Genomic DNA, 20,160 nt, shown 5'->3' with positions numbered 1-20,160 from the left:
CCACTAATCTTTTCATAGTATCCTCAAATGTAAAGTTTCAGGTAAAAAAAAAAAAAATCTTAATCCTTCAACATTTGCTCAAATTGACCTTATCTGTAATGGTGTTTTTGCATAACAGTCTTAAGAATTTAATGTCTGTGTCTAGATAACTTTAATTCAGAAGTCAAAACGAAGAGGGCACACATTTTACCTAGTATACAATTAATTTTAAAAATACTAGGTTTAAATGCTTATGGAAAGTAAGAAAGACAGTGTTTCTTGAAAAAAACAAACAAACAAAAAAACAGAACACTTTGGCTTTATAAATTCTTACACATTTCTTAAGAAAACTGTGTGATAAAAGTAGTAGTCAGAAACATGAATTAAGTACCTGAAAGCCATTAAACATCTAGTTTTACTGTCTCAGTCCTCCCGAAAAGATCACAATAGCAACAGGCTATGCAATCTGCTGGTAATCTGACTCCTGACCCCAAACCAATTGTCCATTAATGATCCAGTTATCCCAAACATTCACTTTAACCCAGCTCTTGGAGTTTATAAACGAGACAAATCTAGAAGCATATTTTTTGTTAGCAGATGGCTATTTACTGCTGCTACTAGTTGAGCTGAGAAAGCACATCACTAAAGTGCTTCCAGAACTGCACAGCAATTTGTTAGGATAACAGTCAGGAACCATTTAGTCTGCAATTTTGGTTGTTTGCTGCTCTGTGGCAAAGCTCCAAACAAAAATAATCAGAAAACACTCTGGAAAACTAAGATCTAGGATTAGGTATCATTCTAGTTTGACAAGCTATCGACCTAAGACATCTGAAGATACGTGGTAATAAAATAAGTTTTTATCATGAGATTACAATGCTCAAATAGCCTTTCAAAGAGCTGCAGGTCATTTAGATTAGAGATTTCTGCAGAAATCTGTTAAGATCAAGTAATCATCATAAAGCTTGAAAAGATGAATCAGTCCTTTTATATATGCCATAATGGTTGTATATATAATTTTGTACGGTGACAAGTACAAAAATTAAGTTACAAATCCCCAATTTGAGTGAGAAGCCCTAGAAGAGGCATAGGCTATTACACTCACAGGTAAATACAGTTTCTTTATCTGAACAGTCTCCAAAAAATCTTCATTACTGTAGAAACTTCAAAAAAAAATCAATTTTTGGTACATCCAAAAGTCTGGATAAAAGTGTCATATTTCCTATAGCATGTATAATGCTTCTATGGACATGTCTGAAAATGGAACTTGTGAGATCATTCTTCCAGTACTAACTGGCCTCAATTTTGCTTTCTGATAGCTTGACTTGACAGGAACACTATTTTGGTATAACTTCTTCTACAAGGTAAAAAAGCAAACAGTCAAAATGACTTTTCTTTTTTTTTTTTTTTTCCTCTCCTGATTTTCAGATGTAGTACTGGTTATTTCTGAAAGCAATTGCTACTGGGAGTTTCAAACAAGTCTTAAAGATTTTGGTGTCCTCAAATCCTTTACACTATATTGAATCACAGTAACAGTATGAGCTGTTTTAAGAATTGTAGAAGGTCTATCTTAAAAAAAAAATCCAAGTTTGTGGAAAAAAATAAAAATGTTAGTGATCATCATTTTAAAATTAAATGTATTACCTTAAGTATTACTCAGTTACATAAAAAAGCTCTAGTTGCATCAGAGTCAAGTATCACAATATCAGTTTAGAAAAACATGGTTTTCATTTTACATTTTTCTTGTACTTGAAATGGATTATATTACATTTCTCATCTTGATAATTCAAGTCTACATAAAATATAATTAAAAATGTTTCATCTACGAGTCTTGCCTTTCTTCCGCCTAATGAAAAGAATCAAAGTTTCAACCCTCCTGCTACTTTTATAACTGCAAAATCAAAAACCTGTAACAAAAAATGAAAATAAAGAAACGTTAACTGTTTACTGTTGGCAACTCAGACAGGCGTGTTGCTAAATAACAAAACCTACCCCTGTAGGGGGGAAGCTATATACTAAAATATAGCTTCCTCAAGCTATATTTGAATACGAATGTTTTTTCCAGGTCATTGCAGCACATTAGCGGCAGCAACTTATCCTTCAATAAGGATTGGCTAGTGCAAGTTTTAATTGTCTGGGAGCTCTCTTAAAATCAGCCGAACCCTAAACTGACAGGAACCTTTAGGTTGCTTCTCTGCCACAACCCGGCACAAGAACAAACTCTATTAGTGATGAGAAAACACCTTTAACTCTTATCTAGCATCCCATCAGTGTGCGTATAAGCAATGGTGTGAGAAAACATGCAAGAGAACTGACTTGAAAAGAACAGCTACTTAGTCTTTAGAAAGGTATAGCACTTCTGTGGATATGGACAGTATATGAACTGTTATTATGGAAATACAGCCTGCAATGCAAGGCAAAATAACCCATTTTAAATCTGTAAGGCACAGGACAATTTATCACGAGACGACGTTTCTTTCAGGAAGTGCCATTTACAAAAGATCCTACTGCACCTTGCTCTCTCATGTTTTTTAGAAATTTCAAGAAGCCACACATAACTTATCTTAGAATTTTAGTGAAAATCTCTAATTGCATGAACCAAGCTATGAAAAATCCACTTACGAGTTTGGCCACTTCTGGACATTATGAGTTTCTGTTTGAAACAACAGAATCTAAACAGTTGAACCGTGGCACTCAGCCTGATTTAGACTTTCATTGTGATGAATTATCAAGCTTCGTTTTAATTCAACTTTTAAAATAAAGAGATCTTTTGCTATATTTCCAAACTGTGCATATGATAAAATGCATGTATCCAAATATATGCTCATATTTATACAAAAAAAAATTACAAAAATGAACCTATATATGTAACACCTCAGTCTTAGTTTTGATCCTAGCAGAGACCAAAATATTTTATCAAATAAGCAATGTAACTTATGAGAAAAATAATTAATTTCACAGATTTTAAAATGGCTAACAGTCTTTTCCCTGTGCAAGAGAAGACACACTTTGATGGGAAGCTAAATGAACTCAGCCACTGGATCCACTGTTCCTAACAAAGACCTTAAGTTTTTTGATGATGGGACACACAGTTCCAGAGTTATGCTGTGAATGCTACAGAATCTGATCCTATATTAATCAGAGGTGAAACCAAAATCGCCTGGTTTTGTCTTTAAGCTCAAAAGAGAGTCAGTGTAGAACACAGAACAGGGTGCAGGGTTATCTCAACTCAGTACCAAAAAAAAAACAGGAAGGGGTAAAGCTGAAGTGGAAATCTATGTTTATGCCCATGTAATTAGATAGGACCTGTGGAGGTACTTTTTAAATTAAAACAGGAGTTATCATAAGGACTTGAACACAAGCTTGTTATATCAGCTTTCTTTTTTTACTTCAATCAGTTTGAAAAGTAAAACACTGTTTCACTACTTCGAGTGCTCTTTTCAAGCACACTGAACAAAGAAAGAAAACTCTTGCTATTCAAAAAAAGAACATACGAGACATCTTTGACCAAATGTAAAGCCAGGGTATAAGAATCACTTTTATGATAAATTTTCAGGAGAGAAAAAACAAAGGAATCTGATTTTAACACATGATTAACAAAGAAAAATACCCATGCCCAGATTTTAGATGATTCCAGACTACCTGCAAGACTTCTCGGATTATTAATAAAACAGGAATAACTAACAAAAAAGGCATAAACTCAGTACTTACCCACAGAGCCATAATCATTTGGAAGTTCGGGATAAAGCTTGTTTGAATTCTTTTTGGCTGTAAGAGATTTAAGAGCAAGTCACATGATATGCCAAAACATACTGTTATATTTTGCACACTGCTTTTCAAATATATATTTAACAGTTAGAAAATGATTGAAGCTAAGGCGCAGTACTAGTGAAAGAAATAAGGACTGAGCTTCATCCACTTGTCCAGAGAAATACAGCAAAATAACAACAGGAACTGCAGTAAAGTCTCACTTCTCAGGAGAAAACTTCAGCAAGTAACTAGTTATGAAGCAAAAACTCTCCCTTCCCTGCTCACCTATTAGAACTCCATCCACCCATTTAAGACAATGACAAACTAGAAGAAAATCTAGTTTTGTATAAGACGTAAGATTTTAGTAGGATTATTTGTATTGCTAAGAAGTTTCATTGTGCTAAAAGAGCTTTTATGTGTATAATAAATATTAATGCTCCCTTTGAGCTATTATATATTTTTAACTACACAAATCCTATTTCTACAACAAAACAGTCAGATAGCAAAGGTTTGTTATAGATATTTGCTAAAGATATTTTCACACTGTCATTAGAAATGAGATTAATACACTTTCCAAAAGATGAAGAAAAAAAACAAAGCTCAAATTCTATCCTGTCTCACACATGGAACTATTCCAGCTCATGTCTGTACAAGGAAGAATATTAAAAATATGTATGCATATATAGGCAACTATTAGTGTAAGAACACTATAATGTTCATCAGTTTCAATATTCTACTTTAATATACAGAAATAAACTAACCCTTATTAAAAGACCTTCTAACCTGGTGGTGTTGGCCTAGCAGAGGGCTTATGTGGCTCTGGTCTCGAAGAGGGTCTAGCAGGTGGGTCATTTACCTAAAACATACACATTTTCATGTTGCATCGCACCTGGAAATACACTACTACTTAGAATTGTACAGGTAAGTCAAGTTACACTGAAAATTAGTCTTTTTGCACTGAAATTGTATGAAGTTGAGAAGAAATGTGTAAAATTAATATTTATACATAAGTGTAGGATAATTCACTATGAAGATAACGAAGATGAAAGTACAAGATGGACTTCAACAACATCAACACTGCAGAAAGAATCTTCTGTAGTTTTGGTATTATATTTATCTTAATGATTGTTCTAAGCTTGAATAGGAAACTGAAAAAGCAGAAAAAATGAAGAGTAATCACATCAAATCTGGTATGCTCATTATTTACAAGTTAATTTGATTAAGAATACTTGGAATATACCTTTCTAATCAAAACTCAGTTTTGGTTATGCACTGATCTATAAACAAGGACATACACAGTTTAGCACATATAAAGCAAAAATAGCAATATCGTCATCCAGCAAAGGCTACTACAAGCATATTAAGCACATGAAGGTTCTGCTATACATTACATTTGTAAGCATCCAGTTAGAGAACCTAGGAATGCCACAGAAATTGCAACATTATCATTACAGCCAACTATAAAGAGTTCAATAACAGAAAAAAAAGCCTATATGGAAAAAAGACAAACCCTTATTTGTTCCCTTACAGCTTTTCCTCTTTGCTCTTCATTTTCATATACTTCAGTGAAGGATGCCAGAGTTTCATAAAGATCGTCTGCTTGAGGAGGAAAAGGCACATCACCAAATAAGATCGAACTAGCACGAATATCCTGTCCATAAAACCTGAAAACAAAAGAAAAGATCCAAGGTATTTCATCACTATCACATTTAGATAACTTCATTTAGTGTAGATAACTTCACAAAACCCTAGATAACTTCATTTGGTGCAAATGCTCCCCTCACTACATTTCTCACATTGCTCATCTATTGAGAAATCATGAAAGTAGTTCAACACTACAAATTTTGAATGATAAATTACAGTAAATTAGAAAGTCTATGTGGTTTCATAGCATTTCTCACCAGTACTATTTTGTTATGCTATTTGGCATACATTAACTAGAGCACTTGAAAGTCATTCACCTGAAAAAATGCATTCCACTTTTACGAAACATTGCAATACATTCCTCAACATTGTAGTAAAATTCCTTAGCGATGCAATAGAGCAGTAAAACTAAAATCTTATGAACAGAGAAAGCTGAAAATTACTGACACATTGTCATTAAGCCATTACTAGTCTTTGCTGATATTAGCAGAATCAAAGTTTTCATAAACAGAACATGCACATGCAGTACATGCAGAACATGCAGTACAATGCAACAGATATGCAGCAGCTACTAATCTAGATTTTCAGAGTTGTTTGGTTGAAATATTAGCATCTGCAGTATGCTCTGCTTAAAGTGACTCCATGCTCTCAGAGGTGCTTTGGATTTCAAGCCTTAATAGGCTGCCCCAAGGAAGCAAAACTACATGAAAAGACTTTCCCAAGCTCAATATTCAGCGAGGCTCTAAACCATTTTAAAGTGGCTTTAAAGAACATATTTGTCATTATAAGGTAAATTACTTTACAGCTATCGTTTACAACACACAACCCCCTTAAGCATTCCGCATCTTCTCAACATCCTTTTCCTGTTATCCAAATAAAGATTTTTATGCCTCTGAAGAAATCCTACACCCAGCACATAATATTCTCAAAACATACTAATTTTCCCCCAACTGAACTGTTGAATCTTGTTACCTTTGTCACTATTGTTGGACCATGTAAATTGCAGGAGCACTTACTTGCGATTAGTTTCTTTCCTTTCAATTAAACAAGTTCCTTCCAGAGATACCCCTGCAAATAGTCCTCGAGATTTGCAGTACGTATAGACAGCAGCAGAGCTTCTCAAAGCAACATCCCCTTCTAAGTTTCTAGAAGGAAAAAAAGTTTTGCTTGCTATTCTTCAATACAACTTTGCAACAGAAACAGCAATTGCCATCTTGCTCTAATCCTACCAGTTGTCAAAAATAATTTGCAAGAATTCACAGAAGTCAACGAGAATTTAACTTTTCTCTGTTTGTAAGTATTCTATTGAACTTGGTCAGAACTCTATTACTTCATCAGATCTGAAATCCATTTTCAGTTCTCATCTCAGACAATATTCTTGTGTGGTAACACTTCCACTGAAGTACACAATAAAGTCACCCTGAAAATGCTCTACATTAGACTTCTTGCACTCAGAAGTCAGAACTCTAACCACGAGGACTTCAGAAGATGAATAAAAATGTACAGTTCAGAATTTTGTAAGTAATTTTGTAAGTAATATAAATTTTGTAATTAAAAATTCCTATTAGTTGCTTGTTGGTAATTATCTTCAAATGACACTGATTCCGCACCTTCCATAGACAAATTTATTATTACTCAAAGTTTTTTTTCAGCCTTCAAGAAATCTTTCTTACTGTAATTTAATTTTATTTGTACCCTGTCTGCCACTGACAGAAACAACTACTTTATTACTTTTCTCTTTCTTGCAGACATTTATGCATTTGGAGACATTAACACACCTTAGTCTTCTTTAATCAGCTCTTCAGTCATTCTTCACAGATTATGCTTTTAAAAGCCCTGATTACGTTTGTTGTTGCTTCAGCTAACAAACCAAAATCCCTCTTGATTTTCTGGTGCACAAAATATCTTAACTAAGGTTTTACTAGAGCTCAGTGGAGTTGAAAGATTGCTCAGTAAAGTTTGTCCTACACAGGATCACATATTTTAAGTCTGAATGGACTACAGGAGGTCAGTTAGGTCAACTTCCTGCTGAAAACAAGTACAACATAAAATTATAATCAAGTTGCTCAGGACTTTGTTCAACTAGTTTTTGAAAACCTTCAAGTATGTAGATTCCACAGATACTCTGAACAACCTGTTTTCATGCTTAATTATACTCACAGTGATTTTTCCCCCCTAATATCTAGTCAGGACCTCCCATGTTTCAATTTATGACTACTCTCTTTTGTTCTCCTGCCAGGCACCTCAGCAAAGAGCTGGATCTGAGTCATCTGGTCTTGGAAACGCAGCCTCTTAGGTGCCCCGAAGCCTTTCCCTCTCCATGCCAAACAAGCCCTGCTCCCATGCTGACCTCAGAGTTCACATACACCCCATATGTGGTCATCTTAGTTACACTGCAGTGGACACACACGAGTTCATCCACACCTTGTACAATGCGACTGAAACTGGACACAACCTTCTGGGTCCAGTCTGTAGGGTGCCAAAAGGATCCCTCACTGCCTTTCTGCTGACACAGCCCCCTTTGCTGTCAGTGCCCCTGCGGTCAGGGCGCCCTGCTGACTCACGAGGAACCTGTGCTGCTCCACAGGCGCCTTCGGCAGAGCAGCTACTCAGCCCGTGATGCCCCAGCCTGCACCACTGCAGAGGGTTAATCCAACCCAAGGACAGAACTTCACATCTCTTCTTGTTTAATTTCACAAGGTTTCCTACTGGATCTTTCCACTGTCTGGAATCCTCTGAGTGATGGCCCTGTCCTGAAGTGTATTGACTGCATCCGGTTTGGAGTCATCCACAAACATGAAGAGGGTATAATGCCTCTCCTCCCCCAGGTCACTTATAAAGAGAAGAAATGAAAGAGGCCCCTGAGTAGATTCCTGAGGAACTGCAAGTAACTGGCCTCCAGGTACAGCATGAATCATTTACCACTATTTTTTGAATCTGATGATCTGTTTTCTCACCCCTTTGCTAGATCCTCCTCTAAACCATAATGCCCCAACTTGGATACACATGAAGACAGATGATATCCACTACCCTCCCCACATCCACAATCTATCTTTGTCTGTGAAATGGGTATTCATTGTATGAATCAAGATGACGAATGTCAGCAAAAGCTTCATCATAAGAACAAAAACATAAGGATGCAAATGCAACATGAGAAGAGGATGAGGGAAACTGGGCTCAGGAAAGTGGGTTCTTTTAGCATGAAGAGACCAGGATTGAGAAGACCTAACAATAGTCTTCCAATACCTATGGCAACAAGACGAACATCAACAAGATGAAGCCAGGCTCTTTACTGCAATGCAGAGTGGAAGGACAAGATGTAATAAACTGAAACAAAAGGTGCTTTTGATAGGACATAAGGTGTAATTTTTTTATTCTGAGAACAGCCAAGCAGTGGACCAGGTTGCCCAGAGAGGTTGTGCAATCTCCATCCTTGGAGGCTTTCAAGATCTGACTGGAATAAAACCCTGGGCAACTTTGTCTGATCTCATAGCTGACCTCACTTAGAGAAGGAGGTTGGACTGCAGATCTCCTTGGGGTCCTTGCAAATTAAATTTTCTATGATCCTTCACACTGAGCTGACCTAACACATTTAAACTTCAAAAGTAATTATTTGGTGTACTTTTTCTTTTAATTACTATCAGTTAGACTGACATGACAGGAAGCACGTGCCCAGGGAAAATAACATGTGCTCAATGAAAATAGTAATTCAGACACTGTATCACCTATGCTCCTCATTTGAGACCAAATCTTGCAAAAGTTGCATCCATCTAATTTGCTCAAAGAGCAGACATTAAAGAGAGAACAAACCTCAGCACAGGTTGTCTCTGCCAGTGAATGCCTTTATATAAAAAAGGCAGCAACACAGACTGAAGAGACATGGCAAAACAACACATTCAAGTCAACATACAGGCTGCACAGCTTATCCGAATATATCAAAGAAAACCCTATGAATGCTTAAGCAGCTTTAGAAACTGTCTTTCATATTTAATTTGACTTAACATTAGAACAGTATTTTACTCACCTCCCCAGAGGTCCAATTGCCACAGTAAGATTTCCTCCAAGGGTAAGATTGCCTCCTTTGGCAAAAGCTTCTACGGCCCTCTCATGATTCAATATTATTACTAAGTCTGAAACCTATAAAAATATCAAATAAAAATATTGTGCTTTTTGAGAAGACAGTCAGAAATGCTTGAGAGAAGAATTTTTTGTTTTGTGGGAAAATGTGTGGAATCACACAAGATATTTCCTTTCTCCAAATAAAAAGTAACTACAAATCTATCAAGTTTTTAATGGAAGTTAGAATCTCTCATTCTACTCTCATTCTTTCAGGCTCCTTGCAAATAATTCTTTTGAAAAAGTATCCACAAAGTTGATTCTTTTTCTGCAAGACTTTTTGAAACTAAAAACCATTTTTTTTTTCAGTTCTGCAGTTTTAATAGGATATCCTGATTATCAGAACACTAACAACTTTTTATACGGTATAGCTTTTAGAAACAAGTGTAAATGCATTTTCAGATGTGAAGAGAGATCAGATTAAGAATATCATTTTTTTTTTAGCTTTCCACAATTGAAGTAATAATAATGGCAAAGGATATATTAAGCAAAAACTACCTATTTGTCTGTCCAAAGAATAAGCGGCAACAAAATAAAACACAGATTTTCTCATTACCAAGAGAATTTCATTTTTCTAACATATAATTGAAGACATAAGAAAATTATATACAAATCTTGTGACATTTAGCCCTTTTCTTCAATAAATTATTAAAGCAAATCTCTGGAGAGCTAACAAGGTAAGTTTCATTTGAATATTCCAAAAATGGAAAAAAAATCACTGTGTTTCAATAGAAGAGTCCTACAACTCTCTTCCCAAACTAAGAAGCATTCTAAAGAGAAGAAGAGATAGAAAAAGAAGTCTTTCAAACACAAGCATGGCTCTATAAGGATCATTACCTTCATTTGAAAGTTCAGTAAATGTATTACATGTATTAAAATAAAATTCAAAAACCTGACAAATGAATTCATTGCCACATCTGGGACTGACGCAGCACCATCTGTTTCAGAATTTGAGGATTACAGCCTTACAGGCTCATTGTGATCCAAGTTCAAGTTAGAGCTTGTCTAATTTGGGTAGACAAGGTCTCTGTGCCTGATCCTTCACCAGACTGACTTGACTGAAACCAGGCTTCATAAAAATTTTCAACTTACCCCATATTCCAAAAAGTGACAGCAAGGAACATGAAAAGAAATACTACATTATTTGAAAAAACAAACCAAACCAAACCAAAAAAAAAACAAAAAACAAAAAACACGGAGAGGGGATGACCCACGAGTACACACAGAGTAAAACAGCTCTTTGTTATTAGCCCCATGGTAGCCCCCACCCTGTTCCAAACAAAAAATGGCTGATGCTACCAGCTTCTGAATCTGCCAGAAACGGGGTGACAACATTATCTGGGATTCTGTGTGACTCTGATTTTGTTACCCACAAAGATAATCCTGAAAAATCAAATTTTATAGTATTTTCTCTGATAAAAAACAATGTTCTGAACCTTTGCTTAAAGAACAAGCTAAATGAATCCACATTTCATTGCAGAGAAAAACTACATTGAAAGCATTCAGATAAGTTTTAATATCAGTGTTTAATTTGAGGAACAAATTATTTTATTGTGAAGAACACACAAGTACTATGACTTGTAAAATCTGTGATTCCTTTCTTACAGTTTAAAAACACCCACAAATACCACTACTCAGTCAAAATCTGTCCTACAGGAACAAAATTCATCCAATTTCCAAAAGTTTAAGTTAATAAATGGCTAGAACAGTGCTTAAGTGGAATATAGGCTCCTAAGTCACATAGATATTTCTGAAAAATATTTATTCCCTAGAAGAGGAAAATACAATACATGTTACAATAATGCTAGTATGGAAACAGTACTTTGTAAAGCTGAATTACTAAAATATCAAACTAAGGACACAACAGTGTTCAGAAAAGAAGTCCTCTCAGATTTAGCTTCTGTGTTTTAAAATTATTTCAGTAAAAATCAATAGTAAATGGTTACATTTCCTAAAATATTAGATGGAGATAATGAGAGGAAAAGTTTCATTGATCAAAGCATGAGTAGATTTTTTTTCTCATTTGCCACAACGGAAAAAAGCATAAAACTCTTGGACTCAAACTCATTAATGTTTGGTAATACATGCAGAGGCTGCAGTTGTGAAAGTCAAAGAAAAGCCCTTACAAAAATTAATAATTTGTATTCACAGCAGCTTTCACTCGCGCACAGTAACAAAGCCTGAGATCACCCAGCGCAGAAGGAGGACACAGCAGAGCACAGAGCACTGCCTGGGCGCTGGCGACGCGAGTCCTCGGGGGCTGCAGGACGGGCTGCGGAGGCTGGTGGCTGCAGGACGGGCTGCACGGGGGCTGGCCCTGCCACACAGATTGGCCACGCAGGGATTCTCCCAGACGGCAAAGGCCCTTAGCAAGAGATCTTGCTGGCAGCATGACCCTACATCTAATTCTCTCCTGGAGAGTGACTCCTTTCAATTAGTAGACTACATATTCTAAATGGGAAGGGGAGGATGGGAAAGAATATAGGGACAAGGAAGAAGGGAACAGATGAAAACAAACAGGATGAAGAAACTGCAAGTTAGAAGAGAAGGGGATCAGAAGCAGAGCTGTCAGGGTTCAGATCAACAGGATTCGTCTGAGTGTGTTAGTCCCTTGTTTGACTGCTTTTACTGTCTGAAAATGGGCTCTTTTTCTGCAGGATTCTTTCAGAGGAGCTACTCTCAGTTTTGATGCTCCCAAAGTGAGGAGTAAAATCAATAATTAAGCTTGGGTAGAGAATAACCACATGAAGTACCAAAGTATTACATACAACCCATTTTACCTTCTATTTCTTTCACTGTCTCGTTAAACATGGAATCCTTGGCCGATCTTTAACAGAGCATTTGATACAATATTAAATATAGCATACTTAAAAGCAATTCCAATTGGCTTATAGGTAAACACTGATTGAATTTTTTCGTAAGGAAAAAAAATCAGTCTGCTAGAAGTGAGAAATCAAGGAAATACATGTTATGTCACTTATTTTTACTTAAATATCTCCAAGCAATTAGATTGATATGATCAAAACAAAACAAAGAAACAAACAACAACAAAAGCACATGTTGTTTGGCTTATATAAGTGAATTTTATAATAGTTCATTTTCACAAAAAAATAGATTTCAATACCTTGCAGACATTTAGATCTTTGTCAATACATTTTAATTTCTTACTAAAAGCAGTTGTTAACAAGTATTTCATATGTAAAGTTATACCTCAATTCCGATTTCAAATCCACCACCAAGGCCAGCAATTCCTATTGCAGAAGGAGCAGACCAGGCTAACACACAAAACAAGACACAAATTAATGGGAGTTTTGTTAGAGTTCAAAAATGCTAAAAGTTTTCTATTTAAAACACGATTCATAACTACTAGAATGTAGATTCTAAATAACCATCCTGATTAGGAGAAACAGTAGGAAAGTAAAAAGTACAAATCCTTCTGTATGCAAAGTCTTTATCATAAGGTTGTTCATTACTGGACACTGTTCATTTTTCTAAGGAGTTTTAAACTATATATTTTTGTGCTTCACTTACACTATGAAGTTCACATATATTTCTATAAAGATACTGAAAGTACTTATACTTGGTCAGCAATAGGTACAAAATTTTGAAAACAACTTTCCAACCAAATGTTGCCCACGAGGCTGACTCTTTACATGTCTCATGCTGTATTCTGTGAGAAAAAAAAAAATCCCATGAAGTACTGAAAAAAACATTCACTTACTTCCATCTGGAAGACGAGCTAATACAATCCCACTTCCTCCTCGAGCAGTCACCAAAAATCCAGCTTTGATAACAGACAAAACTGCAAGGCCTTTGGCTTTAGCTATTACATGGGCTGCAACAATAGAATCATTTAATAAGAATCTTTTAAGAAAAAAATCAGGGAAAGGAAAAATAAAAGTATATTCAATGATTTTGAAAATAGAGTCAAAGAATCAAAGCAAAAGCTCGAAGAAAACCATAAGGAAGAAAAAAAAAAAAAAAAAAAAAAGAGAAAATACTGGCACCTCCATAAAGCTAGACATAGGTTACATTAGTTTCCCCTGACCCCGACACTGCCACAGCTCAGACGCTACCCAGTTAGCAGCGTCTGCAGCTACCCAGCTAGTTCATACAGCATTAGCTTGTTTATTGCCATGAACATTGCATACAAATATACCCGTAGCAAAACAAAAGGGTCGTGAAGAATTGACATCCATGTCTCTATGGATTTTTGGAGGACAGAAGTCTGAATTTAAATCACAGTGACACAGAGCAGCCTAATCAGCTTATTCCATTAGACAGTGTTTGTGTCAAATAAAATGTGATCATCCCGCAAGTCATATTATGGATCTTTTAGAACACAGTAGTTAAAAATTCAAAACCACAACCAGCAGCACCGGATGGAGGAGGACTCTAGGAGAAGCTCAGAATAACAATTTCAGAAACAAAAAGGACAGCAGCAAGTAAGAGTGCTTGCCTTTCTCAAAGCGGAAAAGTACAATGATCTGTTTCCTTCCACTAATTCTCATGTTGCTAATTCTGATGAACAGATATTCAATAATTGTATCTACTACCAGGGGTTTTTCTTTGAGAATGGTCATACTCAGACCATGAACCCAAAAGACCCCGCTCTCCCCGGAGAGAAAGTTTCCTCTGCTGATACACTATGACTGTAAACATGCAAGCAATCTCACTCAGGAACTAATGCCTTCCTAGAACACAGCAAACTAAACACCTTTACTTTCAAAATATTTTCTGTTACTGGGCTCCAGGTTTTCATTCCTCTTTAAGTCAGTATCAGCAAAAACAGAAGGCATTGGTAAAGAAAGCAGAATTTCAACATAGCGGAGACCTGGATAAGTGAAAGATTTAACCAAATCATTTTCTTTACTCACGAGGTATGATTTTATCAGGTCCATTCCTGGAAGTTATTTCTGTAAATTCTCTTAATATTTTAGCTGCCTTTTTAGCTTCTGACTTCAGGTTGGAAGGTATAGGGTTATTCACTGTAAAACAAGAAAGAAACAAGAAATTACATCTATTGTGAGTTTTAGATAGGTCATTTGAAAATAAATTGGTGTAATTTGTATGGTTGTATGGAAAAAAAAAAGTGGTTCTTTAGAAACGAATAGTTGATTTAAAAAAAAGAACAGAAAACAACAAATACAAAAAATGGTTTTCTGGCTCAGGTCTGTATTTTGTGTCTAACAGCAGCAACACATGATGTTACTTAAGCAGAATACATAAGCTTGATCTTTCCTGCAATCCACTCTCCTTGTATGTCCTTAGAGCCCAGGCTAATTGTATCAGGGACTGGACAGATGCCCTGGGATGCCCTGTCAGTTTTTCTTTATGAGCTTGTTTCATACAAATTTGTCTGATCCCTTTTTGAAGCTGCTGATACTCTCTGCCTGCAAAATCCCCCCAGCAGCAGTAGCTGGAGCTACTAATATATAAAGAAATAATATCCATCTTAAATTGACCTTCTACTCATTACAGAGAATGCCTGCTAGTTCAGGTCTCAGGTAGTTTGCTGAACTGCATTCAACTTCTCTACTACCTATATGATTTTAGAAAAAGCCATAGGCCCCCAGCCTTTCCCACTTCTTCAGGCAGAGCCCCAGCCTTTTTAGCCTCTTCTCAAGGTAACTGCTCCACCACTTGGATTACTCTAATTGTCCTTCTCTAGCACCAACAACTTTTGATTCCATTTAGATCTATTAGATCTGCTGCAATTAACCAACTACTGACCAGAATCAAGTATTTATGAGATATTAACATTTTGCAATGTTATAAATACTGGGTCCTTAAAAATATTAACAGTTTTTTATTCTATGTGATAGTTAATGATTTCCTATCTCAGGCATATAATCACATTCACATAAGCTATTTTATAGTTTTTTATAGTCGTTTTGCCTACAGTTTGGCTAAAAGAAGCATTAATACAGATAAAAAAAATACACAAATCAATCTTGATTCCTAGATCTACTAAAAAAAAAACCTCAAAAACATCACTTAAATTCTTCTCATTTTCCAGTCTGGACATATCAACACTCACTATTTGGGGGTTTGTCATAAATAAACAGTCACAGTAAAATAAGAGATTAATCAAGCCTCAGCTAAATTCCTCTAACCTTCAGTCTAGTTTTCTAGTCCCTCAAAAGGGCTGGTCATAGAATTTCAGTAACATTTCACTGTTCTCACGAAGGTGAGAACTAAGCACATTTTGAAAGTAAGCCAAAGGAGCCTGGAGAAGAACTCACATCAGCCTGTATGTGGATACATTGGCAAGGTCGCTGAGTTTCTGTCAAGACTTCATTGAGTATAATACACATTGAGATATTACACATCCACTTTTTAAATTGAAGTCTATCCACCCAGTCTACTCTTCAAGCAGGAAGGGAGACTCTCAAAACAAGACAAATTTTGACAGCTGAGACTTTCTACTAGCTCCCCCTGTGAAAGCTTGCAACAACATTTCACTTTGGTGCAAACCCAGCAGGTATAACACTGCAGGGCATGCTGACAGGCACTGCAAAGTTGTGCAGAAGTATCAATCTTGCCAGGAATAGAAGGAAATAAATGTATAAAATGCAACAGACTGTAGACTGCAGTGAGATAAGAGCTGGAACACTTCCTATTTCTGTCCCCTATTTCCTTCTACTTGGTGTTAGAAGGACAAGAGGATGGCCAAGTCCCCACATGCAGAGGGATAGGGAAAGGTGAATTTCTAAAGTGCTCAGGATTTTCAGGAAAAAAACGCTTTAAGCATAGGCAATTCCCTCAGGCTATTACGGGACTAAAATTTCCAGTTTGTCTGTAGGAGTCTGGAATGTACATTTCTTCTTTGCTTCACCAGGCTAGAACTTGGGTACATGGATCACAGCAAGCAGAGACGCCACCACTGCCCAAACAAACTCGAAAGGGCAATTGTATTTCATAGATTAAAGGGATAGTTGAAGTGTCACCAATCACGCTGGAGTTAAACATTTCCATCCATAGTTCACTTCAATTTTCAGGGTCAGAGGGAAAAACTTACTAACTGGCATGTTTTAAGAGGAAAATTAGCAAGATTTTTGATTTTGTATGGAGAAACATTCAGGTAGCCACCAAAAGCAAATTGCAATGCTGCTCTCATGAAGAAGGCACGAGTAATAGCCATTTGCATCACGAAATGAACGTGTCCATATGTAGATTTTCACTTAGCATACTTTTTAAGTCTGCAGATCTTGATTTTTGAGAGAGCATTTTAATCTTACTGAACAGCAAGAAGAATCGAGTGGCAGATAGGTTGTATTTTAACTGAAGTAAAATAGATAGTTGCATGCCTGACTCTCAGCAAAGCGATATAGGCTTTAGGAAAGTAAGATGCGTCTGCACCAATCACTGGAGACAGAAAACTTTATGGAGTAAAACCAAACATCACCCAGGTTCTACCTTACAGAGAAAAATAATACACTTCTGTGTTCCTCTCCTCTTATTTCATCCTGCATGCCCCGCCCCCCCCCTCTTTTTTTCTCCTTTGGCCAACCCTGTATTTTGGAGAAATACCTCCAATACAATCGTTGTGCCTAAAAAGAAGAAAAAACCTTTCCTATTTCAAGCATGTTGGGAGCAAATGCCCTCAGCTAAGTCCATTGACAAAACATCAGATGTTTTTAGATCTAAAAAGACTCTCTAAAGAAGAAATGAGAAAAAAGATGCACTTCGCTTTCCACTCAAATCTTCAAATTCAGAATCTTTCCAGGAAGATTTTACAGTTACCAGACAGTGCTGTGTGCATGTGTACATGCACACAAGAGTTATTATTAACCTGAAGACAATATAAAGCTGAGCCTTGTAAGCTGGCAAAAGTAGTTCTGTTTCTTCACTGCATCTTCAAGTCTGAATATGTGAACCATTCTGACATCAGATTTGGGTTGCAGGTTTGAGGCAGGAGGGATGGTGACAAATAATGATTTGCAATGTTAACTTAAAGTTTCACAAGACCATCTAGAATGGCCCCTTGCTTTCCCTACCAGGTTTATTTTTGGGATAGTTTTGCTAGCTATGTACAGGACACAAAAATGTTTCTAAATACTGTATTCCCAAATGAAGGTTTTGGACAAAAGAGACTACTTAAGCAAACAGAAAACTAGGCATTCCTACTGCAAAGTATTTAAAAGAGTATTTTTGTGCCCAATGTTGTGGAATTTCTTCACTGCCGGAGGACAGGGGAGAGAAATTCCTCATCTAACTGCATATGGCAAGTGTGAGAATTACCTTACATCCCATCCTCAAAAAACCAGCAGTCCCTTCTTCTTCTTCCTGTATTGCTTGTTGCCTATGCCAATATTACTTCTGCACCACTTCAATATCTACAGGAATTCAAACTCACCATTGTCTCTTGCCACAAAGTTAAGCAAACCAGGACTATTTTTCTGAACTAATAAACAATGGAATTTGACAACATGCAGACACTTCTTATTCACTTTCAGAGGCAGGCTAAAGGTGACTTTTCTAAATCACATTGGAGATATAGAGAGTTGAGAGGCAAATTAAAAGGAGGGTGAACACTGTTCCGCAGGATCACTGTCAACTGTAGAATTCAAAACTGTATCTTGTAAAGATTATTTTCAAGGAGGAGTTCAATTACTTGTGCTACTACAAGTAGGATGGCTCACAGCCAGACTTTAATTTAGACAGTAGCAGACACAAAAATTAAAGTGACTTTACTTTTGGCAAGTGAACAAGGCACCGAGAGGCTTTAACAACAATGGACGGGGTCAAAACGCGAAATGATGCAATGCTCTGAGCACTGCAAACCAGCATGGTTGCTCAAAGGGGCTGCCGTGTAAATAACAGAATTCGGAACGAGACGCAATGGAAAAAATTGCTTCTGTACTATAGTGCAAATATTAAGGAATTGGCAGGATGCCCCCAGGGTCGCGAGGAACTGATGACATGTTAAAAAAAATTAATTATTGATCAGAGGATGCTTTAAAGGCTGGCTGGACTATTTAAAGCCTTTCTGAGATTATATTGCTACAGCCAGGTTGCAGTGCCACAGCTAAAGAGATCTAATACTCATCACAGAGGAAATGGGAACGTCTAGCTCTCCTTCCTAGGCTGTAGCACATAAATTCAGGATTTTATTGACAGAACACAAGATTAAATAAGAAACACACAACAATTAATGGACAAAACACAAGTTTATCAGGTAGATGGGGCCTCTTTCTTGCTCACTCAAGCTTAGTTTGTTCAAAACATTAAGTATTTTATATTAAAAAATAATAAGTTGAAGAAAAAAACATCATATAAAGATTTCAAAGACAATCCAAAACCAGTTACTTCTTGTTAAAAAAAGTACAGGGAAGGTTCAACCCTAAAATAATGATTGCACCAAACTACAATTTAAATAAATTGTTGAAAGACTAGACCAAAGGTCAGGAATAGGATCTTGATTCTATGTATTTTAATTGCTGCATAAACAGAGAAAATTATAACTGGGATTTCTGTGATATCAAAAGTGGTTACCCAAACTACTCTAGCTTACATTATGATTTGAACTGTACTTTTTTCTTAAAAAATGATGAGATACTATAAAAGTTTGCTGTACAATATTTAGAGAAATATCTGCTCTTAATACAAATACTGTAGGAAATACATGGGAACAAGTTCTGTGCTACCCCACCAATGACACAAAGAATAATCCTGTGGCACTATCTTCACTATTAGTTTTTAAGTATGCATCTGTAATTGTCTAGTTTGTATTCAACCAGTGCTCAGGAAAGAGGTAACAAGAAGCAATAAGGCAGTAATTTCCATCAGGAGGATACAGTGGCTGACGGATTTGGGATGCGCGACCAGCGAATGCGCAGCTGGGAGCAAGCTTCATTTGCACGGCTGCTTGTTGTCGAAGGCAGAAGATATTGAGTATACGTGAGTCAGTAACACAAACCTCATGGGGGAATATCACACCAAAATTGATTAACTGCTTAATCTGTAAGATGATGAGGCAAGTGCGTCAGCCTCTCATTTACATTCTGACCAACAGTAATAATGTGTTGCCTGAACATTTGGTGAAATTAATCTGAGCAAAGTATAATAAAGAATAAATAAGGCCTTTTTACTTAACAGCTACAACTAATTCTAATACAATCAAAATTCTGCTGAATACAAACAGATGAAATATCACCATGGTGGTATCATGAGAGCTTGAACATCCAAAGTACAGTTTTGAAACCGACTGATGATAAAGTGGAAAAAAAAATGTGGAGACTTTATACATATATTGTCCATGTATTGGCATGGAGGTATTTTGGTGGAAATTTGTTTTTTTTTTTTTTTTTTGGTTACAAGCAGAAGAAAGAAACTAACTAACTAAAAAAAAAAAAAAAGGCAAATATCTTCTGAAAGCTTCACACAATAATTCAAAATCTTCACTTAAGGTCTAGAAAGAGTACAAGGATGCATTAAAATATAGCCAATTTGCAAATATCCAAGGTTACTGCAGTAACATAAACCCCAAAAGTCAACATGAACTGAGAATGATTAAGAACATCCACGAATAAGAGAACTAACAATCACAAAAGGTTAAAGACAAATATTTTATGGGAAAGGGAAATCTGAAAAACAAGACGCTGCAGCGCTGGAGAAGAGCCTTAACAGACATTTCAACTCAGTACGACAATTAAAGAGGTCAAAGTAATT

At 36.3% G+C, this 20,160-nt stretch overlaps 1 protein-coding gene across 1 annotated transcript in view; it reads right to left on the bottom strand.

The window, feature by feature from the left end:
* Positions 1-20,160, bottom strand: part of SH3YL1 (SH3 and SYLF domain containing 1) — a 42,669-nt gene that overhangs the window by 16,658 nt on the left and 5,851 nt on the right. The window contains exons 2-9 of the mRNA XM_088530545.1: positions 14,364-14,584; positions 13,208-13,321; positions 12,697-12,761; positions 9,395-9,507; positions 6,387-6,515; positions 5,255-5,390; positions 4,510-4,582; positions 3,688-3,744 (exon numbers count right to left, since the gene is read on the bottom strand). Coding sequence (XP_088386671.1) covers positions 3,688-3,744; positions 4,510-4,582; positions 5,255-5,390; positions 6,387-6,515; positions 9,395-9,507; positions 12,697-12,761; positions 13,208-13,321; positions 14,364-14,584 — 908 coding nt within the window. The remainder of the gene's footprint in view (positions 1-3,687; positions 3,745-4,509; positions 4,583-5,254; positions 5,391-6,386; positions 6,516-9,394; positions 9,508-12,696; positions 12,762-13,207; positions 13,322-14,363; positions 14,585-20,160) is intronic.

Source organism: Tinamus guttatus, unplaced genomic scaffold, assembly GCF_059628265.1.
Source record: "Tinamus guttatus ecotype Peru unplaced genomic scaffold, ASM5962826v1 Tinamus_guttatus_pri_ptg000383l, whole genome shotgun sequence".
NCBI classification, from domain to species: Eukaryota; Metazoa; Chordata; class Aves; order Tinamiformes; family Tinamidae; genus Tinamus; species Tinamus guttatus.
The sequence above is the reverse complement of the archived record's forward strand: the minus strand, read 5'-3'. Positions and strand labels throughout refer to the sequence as shown.